The sequence below is a fragment of the Culex pipiens genome, chromosome 2 (assembly GCF_016801865.2).
Source record: "Culex pipiens pallens isolate TS chromosome 2, TS_CPP_V2, whole genome shotgun sequence".
In the NCBI taxonomy this organism is placed as follows: domain Eukaryota; kingdom Metazoa; phylum Arthropoda; class Insecta; order Diptera; family Culicidae; genus Culex; species Culex pipiens.
The window spans coordinates 152,325,023-152,341,775 of NC_068938.1; the positions used below are offsets into that span (position 1 = coordinate 152,325,023).

The following is a 16,753-nucleotide window of genomic DNA, read 5'->3' on the forward strand; positions in this document are numbered from 1 at the left end:
TGTGACCAGCGATGGAATAATCATCATCAAAAGAAAATCTCTGGACGTTCATCAAGAGAAAAAATCCGAAAGGAGCATGGCTCTCCTCTCTCGCGCACGAAAGATCGGTAAAAAGAATCTAAATAAATCATCACCTTGATTATTCGGTGGAATATCCTTTTCACTATTACACTTGCAAGTGTAACGTCACACGTCAAAAAATGACCTGACACATTTTGTAGATGAGCAATGTGTGTAAACAAAGTGAAATAAATAATATTAAGTGGTGCTGACAAGGAAATACAAAAAAAATCATCAGCAGATTGATTTTCTTGGAGAATTTCGGGAGCGATTTTCTTTTGCGTGATCTGCCTCCTCTCTCTTTCGCGGGTGAAGAAAGTTCGCAAGCGAAATTGATTTGTTTGCGATTATTCCATCCCTGCTTGTGACCGATCAAATTTAACTAATTTGGGGTCGCTGAACCCGAATATGACCATGAAAATCGGTCACGGTGACCCAGTAGCGTGTAATCCAAGATGGCGTCCAATATGGCGAAGAGAGAATCTTCAAGTATTTTTAAACAACATGTAACAGGCTTGTGACCAATCAAATTTAACTAATTTGGGGTCGCTGAACCCGAATATGACCATGAAAATCGGTCACGGTGATCCAGGAGCGTGTAATCCAAGATGGCGTGCAATAAGGCGAATAGTGAATCTTCAAGTATTTTTAAACAACATGTAACAGGCTTGTGACCGATCAAATTTAACTAATTTGGGGTCGCTGAACTCGAATATGACCAGAAAAATCGGTCACGGCGACCCAGTAGCGTGTAATCCAAGATGGCGTCCAATATGGCGAAGAGAGAATCTTCAAGTATTTTTAAACAACATGTAACAGGCTTGTGACCAATCAAATTTAACTAATTTGGGGTCGCTGAACCCGAATATGACCATGAAAATCGGTCACGGTGACCCAGTAGCGTGTAATCCAAGATGGCGTCCAATATGGCGAAGAGAGAATCTTCAAGTATTTTTAAACAACATGTAACAGGCTTGTGACCGATCAAATTTAACTAATTTGGGGTCGCTGAACCCGAATATGACCATGAAAATCGGTCACGGCGATCCAGGAGCGTGTAATCCAAGATGGCGTCCAATATGGCGAAGAGAGAATCTTCAAGTATTTTTAAACAATATGTAACAGGCTTGTGACCGATCAAATTTAACTAATTTGGGGTCGCTGAACCCGAATATGACCATGAAAATCGGTCACGGCGACCCAGTAGTGTGTAATCCAAGATGGCGTCCAATATGGCGAAAAGAGAATCTTCAAGTATGTTTAAACAACATGTAACAGGCTTGTGACCAATCAAATTTAACTAATTTGGGGTCGCTGAACCCGAATATGACCATGAAAATCGGTCACGGTGACCCAGTAGCGTGTAATCCAAGATGGCGTCCAATATGGCGAAGAGAGAATCTTCAAGTATTTTTAAACAACATGTAACAGGCTTGTGACCGATCAAATTTAACTAATTTGGGGTCGCTGAACCCGAATATGACCATGAAAATCGGTCACGGCGATCCAGGAGCGTGTAATCCAAGATGGCGTCCAATATGGCGAAGAGAGAATCTTCAAGTATTTTTAAACAATATGTAACAGGCTTGTGACCGATCAAATTTAACTAATTTGGGGTCGCTGAACCCGAATATGACCATGAAAATCGGTCACGGCGACCCAGTAGCGTGTAATCCAAGATGGCGTCCAATATGGCAAAGAGAGAATCTTCAAGTATTTTTAAACAACATGTAACAGGCTTGTCACGGTGACCCAGGAGCGTGTAATCCAAGATGACGTCGAATACTTGAAGATTCTCTCTTCGCCATATTGGACGCCATCTTGGATTACACGCTCCTGGGTCGCCGTGACCGATTTTCATGGTCATATTCGGGTTCAGCGACCCCAAATTAGTTAAATTTGATCGGTCACAAGCCTGTTATGTTGTTGTTTAAAAATACTTGAAGATTCACTATTCGCCATATTGGACGCCATTTTGGATTACACGCTACTGGGCCTCCGTGACCGATTTTCATGGTCATATTCGGGTTCAGCGACCCCAAATTAGTTAAATTCGATCGGTCACAAGCCTGTTACATCTTGTTTAAAAATACTTGAAGATTCACTATTCGCCATATTGGACGCCATCTTGGATTACACGCTACTGGGTCACCGTGACCGATTTTCATGGTCATATTCGGGTTCGGCGACCCCAAATTAGTTAAATTTGATCGGTCACAAGCCTGTTACATGTTGTTTAAAAATACTTGAAGATTCTCTCATCGCCATATTGGACGCCATCTTGGATTACACGCTGCTGGATTGCCGTGACCGATTTTCATGGCCATATTCGGGTTCAGCGACCCCAAATTAGTTAAATTTGATCGGTCACAAGCCTGTTACATGTTGTTTAAAAATACTTGAAGATTCTCTCTTCGCCATATTGGACGCCATCTTGGATTACACGCTACTGGGTCACCGTGACCGATTTTCATGGTCATATTCGGGTTCGGCGACCCCAAATTAGTTAAATTTGATCGGTCACAAGCCTGTTACATCTTGTTTAAAAATACTTGAAGATTCTCTTTTCGCCATATTGGACGCCATCTTGGATTACACGCTCCTGGGTCACCGTGACCGATTTTCATGGTCATATTCGGGTTCAGCGACCCCAAATTAGTTAAATTTGATCGGTCACAAGCCTGTTACATGTTGTTTAAAAATACTTGAAGATTCACTATTCGCCATATTGGACGCCATCTTGGATTACACGCTACTGGGTCGCCGTGACCGATTTTCATGGTCATATTCGGGTTCAGCGACCCCAAATTAGTTAAATTTGATCGGTCACAAGCCTGTTACATGTTGTTTAAAAATACTTGAAGATTCTCTCTTCGCCATATTGGGCGCCATCTTGGATTACACGCTACTGGGTCTCCGTGACCGATTTTCATGGTCATATTCGGGTTCGGCGACCCCAAATTAGTTAAATTTGATCGGTCACAAGCCTGTTACATGTTGTTTAAAAATACTTGAAGATTCTCTCTTCGCCATATTGGACGCCATCTTGGATTACACGCTGCTGGATTGCCGTGACCGATTTTCATGGCCATATTCGGGTTCAGCGACCCCAAATTAGTTAAATTTGATCGGTCACAAGCCTGTTACATGTTGTTTAAAAATACTTGAAGATTCTCTTTTCGCCATATTGGACGCCATCTTGGATTACACGCTGCTGGATTGCCGTGACCGATTTTCATGGCCATATTCGGGTTCAGCGACCCCAAATTAGTTAAATTTGATTGGTCACAAGCCTGTTACATCTTGTTTAAAAATACTTGAAGATTCACTATTCGCCATATTGGACGCCATCTTGGATTACACGCTACTGGGTCACCGTGACCGATTTTCATGGTCATATTCGGGTTCGGCGATCCCAAATTAGTTAAATTTGATCGGTCACAAGCAGACATGCATCCGCTCTAACTCCTCTTTTAGAAGAACTTGTTTGGCATTTCACGTAGAAGATACCCAGCATGTTGTGCCAGTGATTAGAATACGCTAATTACGCTTGTCTTTTAGGCTCCCGAAGACCCTGAGAGATTATTTTGAAACCCAACCGAGATATAGGTTAAGAACTCTTAATTGCACTCAAAGAGCTTTTAAGAAGTTCTTCTTGAGAGCTTAAGAGAACATTTACATGAACATATAGCTAAAATCGGGTTTTCCTATGAACCAATGTTTTCTACACATTATTCAAGCCAAAATCAAGAGATTTTTACCTAGCAACAAACATAACATTGCTTTAAACGAAAATGCCATCTATAACAAGCTGAGTGCCGTTAAAAAGAGCTCATAGTGCCGATGCATGTCTGGTCACAAGCCTGTTACATCTTGTTTAAAAATACTTGAAGATTCTCTTTTCGCCATATTGGACGCCATCTTTGATTACACGCTCCTGGGTCACCGTGACCGATTTTCATGGTCATATTCGGGTTCAGCGACCCCAAATTAGTTAAATTTGATCGGTCACAAGCCTGTTACATGTTGTTTAAAAATACTTGAAGATTCATTATTCGCCATATTGGGCGCCATCTTGGATTACACGCTACTGGGTCTCCGTGACCGATTTTCATGGTCATATTCGGGTTCGGCGACCCCAAATTAGTTAAATTTGATCGGTCACAAGCCTGTTACATGTTGTTTAAAAATACTTGAAGATTCTCTCTTCGCCATATTGGACGCCATCTTGGATTACACGCTGCTGGATTGCCGTGACCGATTTTCATGGCCATATTCGGGTTCGGCGACCCCAAATTAGTTAAATTTGATCGGTCACAAGCCTGTTACATGTTGTTTAAAAATACTTGAAGATTCTCTTTTCGCCATATTGGACGCCATCTTGGATTACACGCTACTGGGTCGCCGTGACCGATTTTCATGGTCATATTCGGGTTCAGCGACCCCAAATTAGTTAAATTTGATCGGTCACAAGCCTGTTACATGTTGTTTAACAATACTTGAAGATTCTCTCTTCGCCATATTGGGCGCCATCTTGGATTACACGCTACTGGGTCTCCGTGACCGATTTTCATGGTCATATTTGGGTTCGGCGACCCCAAATTAGTTAAATTTGATCGGTCACAAGCCTGTTACATGTTGTTTAAAAATACTTGAAGATTCTCTCTTCGCCATATTGGACGCCATCTTGGATTACACGCTGCTGGATTGCCGTGACAAATTTTCATGGCCATATTCGGGTTCAGCGGCCCAAAATTAGTTAAAATCGACACGTGAACAACCTTTATACTGTGATATTGTTAACTTCTCTATATAGCCGCCATATTGGTCGCCATCTTGAATATCTCGCTTCCCTTATGGAATCGGGCTTCGTGACCGCGATATTCGGACTCAGCAGGGTCGATTTAGCCTAGATCCATCAAAACCTGGCCTGTTACACGATTTGCCGTTAGACATGCTATTTTTGGGTTTTTAGCCTTGACTATACGGGCTTGGCGCAAAAAATGTTATAAAATGTGACATTTTCTGCAGCAAATCCACTGTTGCAGATTTTGAGATATATTTTTCCTTTGGGTGTGCTAAATGTGCTAAGAGCGTTCGAACAAATTGGCTTCCTTATAACCTTTAGCTGAATGTAACGGTTAGAATCAATTGTCTTGTCCGGATATAAATATAAAAAAACAAGATAAAAATAATGCTAAAAAAATTGCCAAAGGACAAAGTTTACTAATTAAGAGCGGACATCTGCCCCTACTATTTCACAAATACCACATATCAAGATTCCTAACGCAGACTTTGAACTTTGTTAAGGCTGCAGCCCTGAACGGGTGAAATTCGGCTTGTATCTGTTTGTGGAGGGTAACGGGTTTCGGAACCAGCTAATCTAATGCAACTTTGGGTAAATTTCGGTTAATCTATGCTAATACAGACAAACTTTGGGTGGGTTGAACGTTTGTTTTCGAATCCACGCTGATGACGCGACTTAACTGTATCTTTCACAGCAAACACATCTCAAGTTCACAGAAGAAAATTATGCAACATGGATTCTGAACGGTTCGTTTTAAGGTTGTTGGAGAATTCGGAGAAACGTTTGATCTTCCATGAACTTTGTTGACCATTTTGTATCGGATAATCCCAGCTCTTCAACACCCGCAACACCTTGATTACACAAAAGTACAAGAGCAACGCGTTCGAGGTGATAAGCAAACCAGTTATGCCCAACCCGCGTTCAACGATGAGTCCCGTCCGAATTAGCACCCCCTCCGGGGTGGACCAGCGAACTGACCTTGAACGCAGCAACGGAGGGTTTACGTTCGAAGTGCAAACATTTCGCCACAACAACCTAACCTCAACTTCGCCATGCGATGCCATGTGTGCGCCACCACACTGCCACTTCGGAGTATCGAACGTTAGCGGTCCGCGGACGCGGCGACAGAGACCTTGAGCTCCAAAAGGCGAACTCGGCGAAGAAGTGCGATGTGTGTGCAAACGCTACGGTTACAACATCGAAAATTCCAACCCACCAAAAGCTGTGCGGACGACGACGACGACTCGCGCCGAGTTTGGTTGTTTTGATGTTGACGTTGAGGAACGGAAACCTATGAGTTGGTGGTGCGACCGGGCGTCCGAAACATGCTGAACGGTGGGATGTGGCTGTCAACAAGGCAACTTTGTTGCCAAAAGTGAGGACGGTGCACTTTGAGGCTTTTTTGCAAAACTTAAACAGACTTAGTTTCGGCGAAAGCAAGACTGTTCCGTGTGAAGCTGTTCTACACTTGGTTTGGAAAGTACACAGTAAAAAAGTGTAAATATGAAACATGTAACATTTACATTTGTTAATGATCGAGACTTTATCAGAAATATTGAAAGAAATAATGCAAATTTTTCAAAATACTAAAAAAATCACAAAACTACGAGTTTTCGAAAAAAATACTCTAAATGTCAGTTTTATACAACAGGGTTATCAAATGATTGGGATTTTTATATACATTTCGAAAGTAATAACACTTTTTTTAAATACTAAAAAAATCACAAAACTTCTTATTTTAGAACAAAAAAAATCAGTTTTTCAAAATATGGGTATCAAATGATCGGGATTTTCATACATTTCGAAAGTATTATATTTTTTTTGAAAATACTCCAAATTATCACAAAACTACGTATTTTTGAAAAAATACAAATAAAAAAAAAGTTTTTCACAATATGGTCATCAAATGATCGGAAATGTTTCAAACGTTTCGAAAGTAATAATATTTTTTTGTGAAATATTCAAAATTTTCACAAAAATATGATTTTTCGAAAAATTGCTACAACCTTTGTTTTTATGCCAAATGGGTATTAAATGATCGAGATTTTTTGTACATTTCGAAAATAATAAACCATTTTCTATGTAAATTTAAAAAATCACAAAACTACGTATTTTCGAATAAAATAGTGAAAATTTTAGTTTTTTACAATATAGGTATCAATTGATCGAGATTTTTCATACATTTCGAAAGTAATTATACATTTTTAAATCCTCAAAGTTTTCACAAAACTACGGAAAAACAGTTTTTCACAAAATCTAGACTTTTTTTTATTAGGTCCTATAAACATATAAAACACAATAGTTTATTGGACCTTTTCAAAAAAAAAAAAAAAAAAAACTCGAGATATGGTTAACAAATGAATGCAAAAAAAAAGTATAAAAATAGAAATTACGAGCCATGGTTTCAACATTTTAATGAAAAAAGTGTTTTAAAATGCATTATACACCTGTCCAGTTGTTTTGCCATCACTAGTTTCCAAAATATCTAAATATTGACGAAAATTTTATTTTTTTCGAAAAATATTTTTTTTGAGGTGCTGTACATTGGAATTTTATAAACATTCAAAACATTTTTAAACAAGCCCAAACATGCTTAATATGATTATCAATGCATAAAAATGCATTTTAGATTGTTTTCAGTTGATTAGATTTGTATTTTCATGTAAATTTTGATGTTTTTTGGAAAAAAATGTTTGCCCCCTGATTTTTCAGACCAATTTTGAAGGGGGGGGGGGGGGACATAAACTTTGAAAACTATTTGCAACGGCCTAATTTTTTTTTCTGAAAAACTTAAAATTTTCACAAAACTACGTATTTTTTGATAAAAATCTACAATTTTAGTTTTTTTTTACAAAATGAGTTTTAAATGATCGAGATTTTTATATACATTTCGAAAGTAAGGACACTTTTTTCAAATATTAAAAAAAATCAACAAGCTACGTATTATTGAAAAAATACTAAAAGTTTCAGTGAAGTATCCTTTCTTCACAAAAACTGGAATATCTCAGCTCAGAATTGATGAAACATCAAAGTTGCTTATACAGAAATCTTCGTCGGAAAATTTCCTACAAGATGCATGTATCCTCACAGATTAATAAAAAAGTGTGTTCAGAGAAAAGATTGAAAAAAAGGAAAGTAAAAACTCGTATTTTTCGACATAAAAGCTACCGGGCAACTAAAATCTAGGTTTTAGAAGGTCAAATCCATACATTTTTTAGAGCATTTTAGAAAAAAATCAGTTTTTCACATACTATTTTTTGTGAAATACTCAATATTTTAACAAAACTACGAATTTTTAAAAATGCTAGAACATTTGTTTTTTTTTGCAATAGGGTATTAAATGATTGGGATTTTTTTTATACATTTCGAAAATAATAAGCCATTTTGATTTATATGTATTTTTTCATATATTTCGAAAGTTATTATATTTTTTAATTACTCAAAATTTTCACAAAATTACGCATTTTCGAAAAAAAAACTGTTTTTCACAATATGGTTAACAAATGATCGGAAATTTTTAAAAAATTTCCGAGAGTTATATTTTTTTTGTGAAAAACTGAAAATTTTCACAAAACTACGTATTTAAAAAACAACTGCAATTTCTGCAATATTAAAAAATTACAAAGCTACGTGTTTTCAAAAAAAAAAAATACTAAAAAATTCAGTATCTTCACAAAAACTGGAATATCTCAGCTCAGAATAGTTTTTTTAATTAAGTCGAAAAAACGGACTTTTTTCAAAAAACGCTAACATAAGAACGATTTTTTCCAATGTTTTCATGTATGAAAGAGTTATGATTAATATATCATTTGAGAACGGAGCTCATTGTTTTTTTCGACATCGTGTTTTTTGGGACATGCTAATGATATATTAAAATTGTAATGCTGCCCATAAAATTTGTCGTTTTGACGTGCTAGTTTTAGAAATAGTACAAATTGATACTGTTTGATAAAATTCAGAAATGGGAAAAATACTGCATTTGTATTTTATTATTTTTTCGAGATATCTATATTTTCTCTGAAATTTCTTGCCCGATGTATGTTTCCAAAATTAATTCTTTTTTTTATTTCTATGACTCTAAGTCGGGCTTCAGTATAAAAATTTCCGTTTTAAACTATTTTTTTTCTTTAAGATTTACTATCGGAAACAGTTTTTTTTACTTTTTTTACAGTCGAAACATCGAAATTTTCAAAACATGCCTTCAGTTTTCGTATGGCCTTAACATCAATTTTTCATCATTACCTATTTTATATTTGGTTTAAAATGTGATTTGAACTCATTGATATTGAACGACTCAACTTTACATTTCGAAAGCCATTGTTAATAACTACCTATTTTTCGTTATGGTCCGTTAGAATTGGGCACCTTGAAGCCGCTCTAATCTAGATAATCAAATTCTAGTTGATTTTCAGCCCAGCAATAATTGCTAACATATTACTTGTATACCTTCGTGAACAATCTGAGGAACTAAGTGTCTTAATTCTTCAGATTAACTTCATAAGTACGTTACACAGCTAAAAAAAATGTAATCCAGCTGCGTGTAAAAGGCCTGGGTGTAAAATAAATATTGCATTATTTTATGCAATTTTATGTGATTTAAAACCCTGAAATATGTAGCCCATCAGTATGGGAAACTTACTTGACCGAAATGTCAAGCTCATATATGCGTTTATCCTTTCAGCCTTTCATCAGTCTGATGGCCGAGTGGGCTAAGGCGCCAGTCCTTACTTTTGGTACTGGGTTTGAATTCCGTCGGTTGCAACTTTTTTTTGTGTTTGCAAAAATTGCATGCGATTTTACCATCGGATTTTTTGCTGTGTAGGGTTTCGTTACATCGCAATTCCTAGCGAAATTTTTGTTTTTTAAATGAATTAAAATTAAATTCTTTTGGTACAGCTTCAAAGAGCTCAATTCTAACAAACCACGACGAAAAATAAGTAGTTTTTTTCTTTACTTCTAAAGTGGCGAGCCGTGTAATTTAAGCAAGCAAAACTTCCCTATGTCAAGAATTAAATAAATCTTTTCAAAACATTTAATTAATGTATCAAAATGTTATTAATTCAAGCTCTATGCTGTACATTCACTTTCAAAAAATTCCACTGTCTACGTTCCAACCGTTCGTGGTGCCGGAAAAGAGGAGATTGTTCGGTGTTTAGCTTTATCGCGCTAAAACAAACTGATGTCCGCGAAAAACAAACCCGAGTGGCGACCAAAGAACTTACTCCGTCGCGACTAAATAATTTGCTTTAATTTATTGTTGTTGTTTTGTTTTTGGGGGGTTTGGGTTTGCCGTCGTCAGAACAGCTGACGTTATAAAGCGGTAAAATTTTGCATTTTTAAATGGTACATATTTGTGGTGGTAATTGGTTAAGTTTTGGCAGAAGTCGCCTGAGGAGCTTCAAAACATTCAGACGAAGACGCTAGAAGCAGTTTCAAAATTCTTTGGACACTTGAGACGCATAAAGATACTTAAGACGCTTGAAGACGCTTGAGACGCTTACAATATTTAATAAGCTTAAGATTCTAAAGACACTAAAAGACGCTTAAGACTCTTAAGGACACTTGAAGAAACTAAAAAAAGGTGAAAGTCGCTTCATAAAATGCAATTTTGCTTAAGGATGCTCGAAGACGCTTCAGGTGCTTGAAGCTACTTGAATATTACTTGTTGTTGTGTTTCGAACAGCTACGAGATCTTTATTTCAAATATTTTTTAAATTGTTTGGAGCAGTTCAAATTCTAGACTATTCTGCAGCAACCCCCAACGTTAGCATTCCAAAAACCGCTTCGAAAGTGAAAACAACCTCCTTCAGGGTCAACCCCCCTAAAAACATAACCGTCGGTGACACAAAAAAACTGGTTCCACTCTAGATGTTACGTGATAATCTCGCGCATAGCTCCCCAGTCACGTTGCATACTCACTTTTGCCCAAAAATCCGGTTCCGCCCGTTATGAACACGTTGCACCGGTCGTAAAACTGCTGAATCTCGGTCAGCTTCAGGTCGACCGCGGCCGGACTGTCGATGACGATGGGTTCCGCCGTGGGCACCACCAGCGGGGTGGCGCTAGAGGTGCTGCCGCCGCCGCCGCCACCGCCACCACCTCCGCCGGCACTGGGGCTGGCCGGAAGTTCCGTCTCCGGGGCGGACGGTGCCGACTGGTTCAGCACCTCTTGCTGCAGGGACGCTACGGTCATTTTGGCTTCACAAACACTATCTTTTTTTTCAGGGAAAACCTTCTTCACTTGCACGTTCGAGACGTTCACTCAGAATCACTACCACTTTTTTTTTGGACGCCGCTCACTACTTTTCCAACTAATTTTCTACTAATACAGGTAATTGCTCCGAATTTGGGTTTGCTTCATTGCGCTGAACAAACACGAGCAGCACCGTATTGCACCCTAACCTACAGCGAGGTTCGCGATCAGCTGGGAGTGCGTTGAAGTGACGTCAACGTAGAGGAATCGCTGCAGGGTAGAAGAAGAAAATTGTGATAATTAGGTATAATTTTCAGATTACTGCATCAGTAATGGACGGGGAGTTAGTTAACCGTCATTTTGGTTAATTTTCATGTGGTATTCGGTTGTGGTGTTTGAAATCGGTGCCAGAGATGGGTTTGTTTGGTTGAAATAAATCGAAATAATTTGTTTTATTAAAGATTATGGTTTGACATTTTTTTGGAATATTTTTCACACTATGATATCTAAGTCATTTATTAACATTTATATGGCATATTGATTGTTGAAGACGGTTAAACTTATCAAAGCTCATTAAATCGCTTAAAAGAATCTTAAGAGGATTGAGACGCTCAGGGTTTCTAGAAGTTATTAGAAGAGGTTTGATACTTGAGGCAGTTGAAGACGCCTTAGACGCCTTAGAGCTACGAATCCTGAATATACTAGAAGATGCAAAAAACATAATTGAAGCCACTTGGGTTTCTTAAAGTCGCATGGAGACGCTTAATCATACTTGAAGATGCTTAAGACGGCTAAGAACACAATGACAATTGGGACACTTTACGATATTTGAGAGACTTGAGAAGCTGGAAAACAAGTTTGAGGCACTTAACTACATTTGAAGACGCTTGAGACGCTCAGAAATTTGGGGCGCCTTAAGATAATTGTTACCCGAAGACGCTTGAGACGCCTAAAGACACTTAAAGACATTTGAGATGGTCAATTGAAGGCGCTCGAGACGGTTGAGGCCAATAGGAAAAACAAATACACTTGGAGCGCTTAGATCACTTATAGACACTTGAAGAGACTAAAGGACATTTGAGACACCTCTGGTCACTTCAAGAAAGTTGAGACGCTTAAATTTACTTGAAAACACTTCAGACACTTGAAGATATCTGAGACACTTGAGTGTACAACAGAAGATACTTAAAATGGTTAAGGAAACTTGAAAACTTCTAGAAGACACTTGAGACGCTTAAAGGCACCTTAGGCGCTTGAGGCACTTAAAGAAATTAGAGACACTAGCAGACGCTGGAGTTTCTTAAACATACTTTAAGACGCGTGTGATGCTATAAGACACTAAAAAACGCTTAAATCGATTAAGAATGCTTGAAAATGCTTCTGAAAGTTAAGGACACTCAAAAATACTAGAAGATGCTCAAGACGCTGAAAAAAATATGAAGACACTTGATGCGTTCGATTGTACTTGATATGCTTGAGGAGCTTGATACACGTTTGAGGCACATCAAAACATGTCAAAACACAAGATGACGATTGAGACGTTTAAAGACACTTGAAATCTGGGTTATAATTAGTTTTTTCGGTGAACTATTTTCATTTACGATTGACAGTTTATTTATCATATAATCTCAATTTTGGAACTTGTTTTGAAATATGATGATTTTTTTTTAAATTTTATTGACATTTCTATTTTTTTTAAAGTATCTACAAATAAAGAAAAAGCTCATAATATTTTTCTGATATTTTTTGTGAAACTGCAGATAAGTTCTTGTAAAAATTTAAATCAACCAGCTTTTATTTAATTTCACGTCACTATGAACCACTGTTGTAATTGTGAACCAAAATAGTTACTTTTGATTTGCTTTTCGATGCAATTAAAATTCATTAACAGAGCAGTTCTCTAGGATTTCGGTCATTCGATTTTTTTTGTATTTTTTAATCCGACTGAAACTTTTTTGGTGCCTTCGGTATGCCCAAAGAAGCCATTTTGCATCATTAGTTTGTCCATATAATTTTCCATACAAATTTGGCAGCTGTCCATACAAAAACGATGTATGAAAATTCAAAAATCTGTATCTTTTGAAGGAATTTTTTGATCGATTTGGTGTCTTGGGCAAAGTTGTAGGTATGGATACGGACTACACTGGAAAAAAATGATGCACGGTAAAACAAATTTGGTGATTTTTTTATTTAAATTTTTATCACTAAAACTTGATTTGCAAAAAAAACACTATTTTTATTTTTTATTTATTTTTTAATATGTTTTAGAGGACATAAAATGCCAACTTTTCAGAAATTTCCAGGTTGTGCAAAAAATCATTGACCGAGTTATGAATTTTTTAATCAATACTGATTTTTTCAAAAAATCGAAATTTTGGTCGCAAAATTTTTTCAACGTTATTTTTCGATGTAAAATTGAATTTGCAATCAAAAAGTACATTAGTGAAATTTTGATAAAGTGCACCGTTTTCAAGTTATAGCCATATTTAAGTGACTTTTTTGAAAATAGTCGCAATTTTTTCATTTTATTAATTAGTGCACATGTTTGCCCACATTTGAAAAAAATATTTTTGAAAAGCTGAGAAAATTCTCTATATTTTGCTTCTTTGGACTTTGTTGATACGACCTTTAGTTGCTGAGATATTGCAATGCAATGGTTTAAAAACAGGAAAATTGATGTTTTCTAAGTCTCACCCAAACAGCCCACCATTTTTCAATGTCGATATCTCAGCAACTAATGGTCCGATTTTTAATGTTAAAATATGAAACATTTGTGAAATTTTCCGATCTTTTCGAAAACAATATTTTCAAAATTTTCAAATCAATACTAAAATTTCAAAGGGGCCAAACATTCAATATATCGCCCATTTAAAATGTTAGTCTTGATTTGAAAATTTTGAAAATATTGTTTTCGAAAAGATCGGAAATTTCACACATGTTTCATATTTTAACATTGAAAATCGGACCATTAGTTGCTGAGATATCGACATCGAAAAATGGTGGGCTGTTAGGGTGAGACTTAGAAAACATCAATTTTCCTGTTTTTAAACCTTTGCATTGCAATATCTCAGCAACTAAAGGTCGTATCAACAAAGTCCAAAGAAGCAAAATATAGAGAATTTTCTCAGCTTTTCAAAAATATTTTTTTCAAAAGTGGGCAAACTTGTGCACTAATTTTAAAAAATGAAAAACTGCGACTATTTTCAAAAAAGTCACTTAAATATGGCTATAACTTGAAAACGGTGCACTTTATCAAAATTTCACTAATGTACTTTTTGATTGAAAATTTGATTTCACATCGAAAAATTAAGTTGAAAAATTTTTGCGACCAAAATTTTGATTTTTTGAAAAAATCAGTATTGATTAAAAAATTCATAACTCGGTCAATGATTTTTTGCACAACCTGGAAATTTCTGAAAAGTTGGCCTTTTCATGTCCTCTAAAACATATCAAAAAATAAAAAAAATTAAAAATAGTGTTTTTTTGCAAATCAAGTTTTAGTGATAAAAAGTTAAATAAAAAAATCACCAAATTTTTTTTACCGTGCATCATTTTTTTCCAGTGTAGTCCGTATCCATACCTACAACTTTGCCGAAGACACCAAATCGATCAAAAAATTCCTTCAAAAGATACAGATTTTTGAATTTTCATACATCGTTTTTGTATGGACAGCTGCCAAATTTGTATGGAAAATTATATGGACAAACTAATAATGCAAAATGGCTTCTTTGGGCATACCGAAGACACCAAAAAAGTTTCAGTCGGATTAAAAAATACAAAAATTAAAATTTAAGAAAAAAGACCGATTTTGTAGAGAATTGCTCAACAGGAAAACAACTCCGATCAGAAACCATAAATAATTTGTTCTTAAGCAAGAATGATTTACAATCATGACCAAAGCAATACTTCTTGCCATGTGTTAACCATAACTAACAAACAACAACACAAAAAAAGAGTTCATTATGGTAGAATTCGATGTCCGTTCCAGGCAGTCTCATTATGGCGCAAATTGTTTCAGCCGTTCTTTCCCAAATCCAATCCTTGCAAAACAGAGAGAAAAACTTCAAATGCTTAATTACCTCGTTATAAATCAATAGGCTTGATTTACAACGATGTCTCCCTAAAAATTTAGTACTCCCTTTGTTCAATTGTTCTTAATTGGATCCCAAATCAATCAGGTTTGCACTTTTCCGTTTTTTTTTGCTGTTCTTATAAGATTAAAAAGACAATGAAATATAACGAGTCTCGAAGCAAATCGCGAACTTTATTCATTTATTATCCTGCCACGGTCAAGGACACTCGTGTGCTGAGGAGGTGACCGGTTGTACCAGCACCACCGGTGGGTTTGCAGATTTAAAATTTGAAACCTAGGACTTGACATGAAACTGGTTTAACGCAAAAAAAAAAAAAACGGTTTCATGTCAAACTCTGCAGGTTATCGTTGGACACGAATCACTGGAAGACAAAAGGCCCGAACTTTGATCGATGTCCCCAGGTTTGGTTCGTCAAATTTTGGATGACAATTTATGTTTGAACTGCTCTGAATAGTTTGGACAGGGTCAAGGATTGCGGAAATTCTGTTGGATTTTGGAGACTTGAACGATTGAATTGTCTGATACATTTTCTTTGGATATGACAATAGCTTAAGGCGGAACCCTTTTTTATGAATATTGAAGAAGAAGGGCTATAAAACATTTGCCACGACGTAGGCAGATTTTCAAGCTATAAAAGTTAAGCTACAAAGGTTTGATGTCGTCTTCATTTTCGTATTGGTAGCTGTTAACCACGTGTTTTGTCTACCTTAAACAGAGACGCACTAAATTATGCAAAAATAACTTGTAGTAAACTCAACCAAACTATAAATAAATCATAACAGGATCTTACGGTAAACAAATTCACTGTTGTAGATCCCAAACAAAACATATCATACAAAATCCTATTTTAAATGAAAACAAACTGTATGCTTCAAGATCAACCAAAAACAAGTCACACTAGTTGATATGCGTAACAAATTAGGACCATTTCGCTAGCATGTGCTAAACTTGAACTACGCTCTTTGGCCCATTTCTCAGCGATACCAGTTTGCTGTATCAGCTGTTCGCTAAACCAAAAAGAGTCGTCCATTTCTCCTTCTCAAGGTAGGCATATCTCCGACTAGTGGTGGTCGTGTACTGTGCTGTTGAGCAATCGAACCTCCCCTGAGGGGGGCACACAACCTCTCTAGGGGTGGTACTTGCACAAACACACACACAACCGTGCAAAAATATTGATTATGTAAAAAGTACAAACAGTCCCACAACCACCACCAGGGTGAACTGTCACCGCCATTCAAGTGATATTTCTACACCGGCTGACAGATATCTCGGTGGACCACTTCGGTTCAACCTTTGGCAACACCACTCGATAAATATATGACAGTGACAGAAGGGTGACTAGAGAAAATCTATGCTACTTCAAGTTCATTGCGTATCGGTTTTTGTTCTTCGACAAAGTTGTAATTTCCAGTTTGAAAATTATATTTGGTGAAGTGTGGCCATATGATTTACCGATTATTAATCAAAAAGATGTGTCAAAAATCCCGACCACCCTAGTGTGACAGTGACACAAAGAAAAGCATACCGCCCAAGTGGGGTAGGCTTGTCGCTGTCGTTGCTCTTGGGCAGATATTTCACGTGGTGTGCGCGACAAAGTGG

At 36.8% G+C, this 16,753-nt stretch overlaps 1 protein-coding gene across 1 annotated transcript in view; it reads right to left on the reverse strand.

The window, feature by feature from the left end:
• Positions 1–16,753, reverse strand: part of LOC120422173 (fatty acyl-CoA reductase wat-like) — a 68,973-nt gene that overhangs the window by 48,568 nt on the left and 3,652 nt on the right. The window contains exon 2 of the mRNA XM_039585549.2: positions 10,787–11,330. Coding sequence (XP_039441483.1) covers positions 10,787–11,060 — 274 coding nt within the window. The 5' untranslated portion in view covers positions 11,061–11,330. The remainder of the gene's footprint in view (positions 1–10,786; positions 11,331–16,753) is intronic.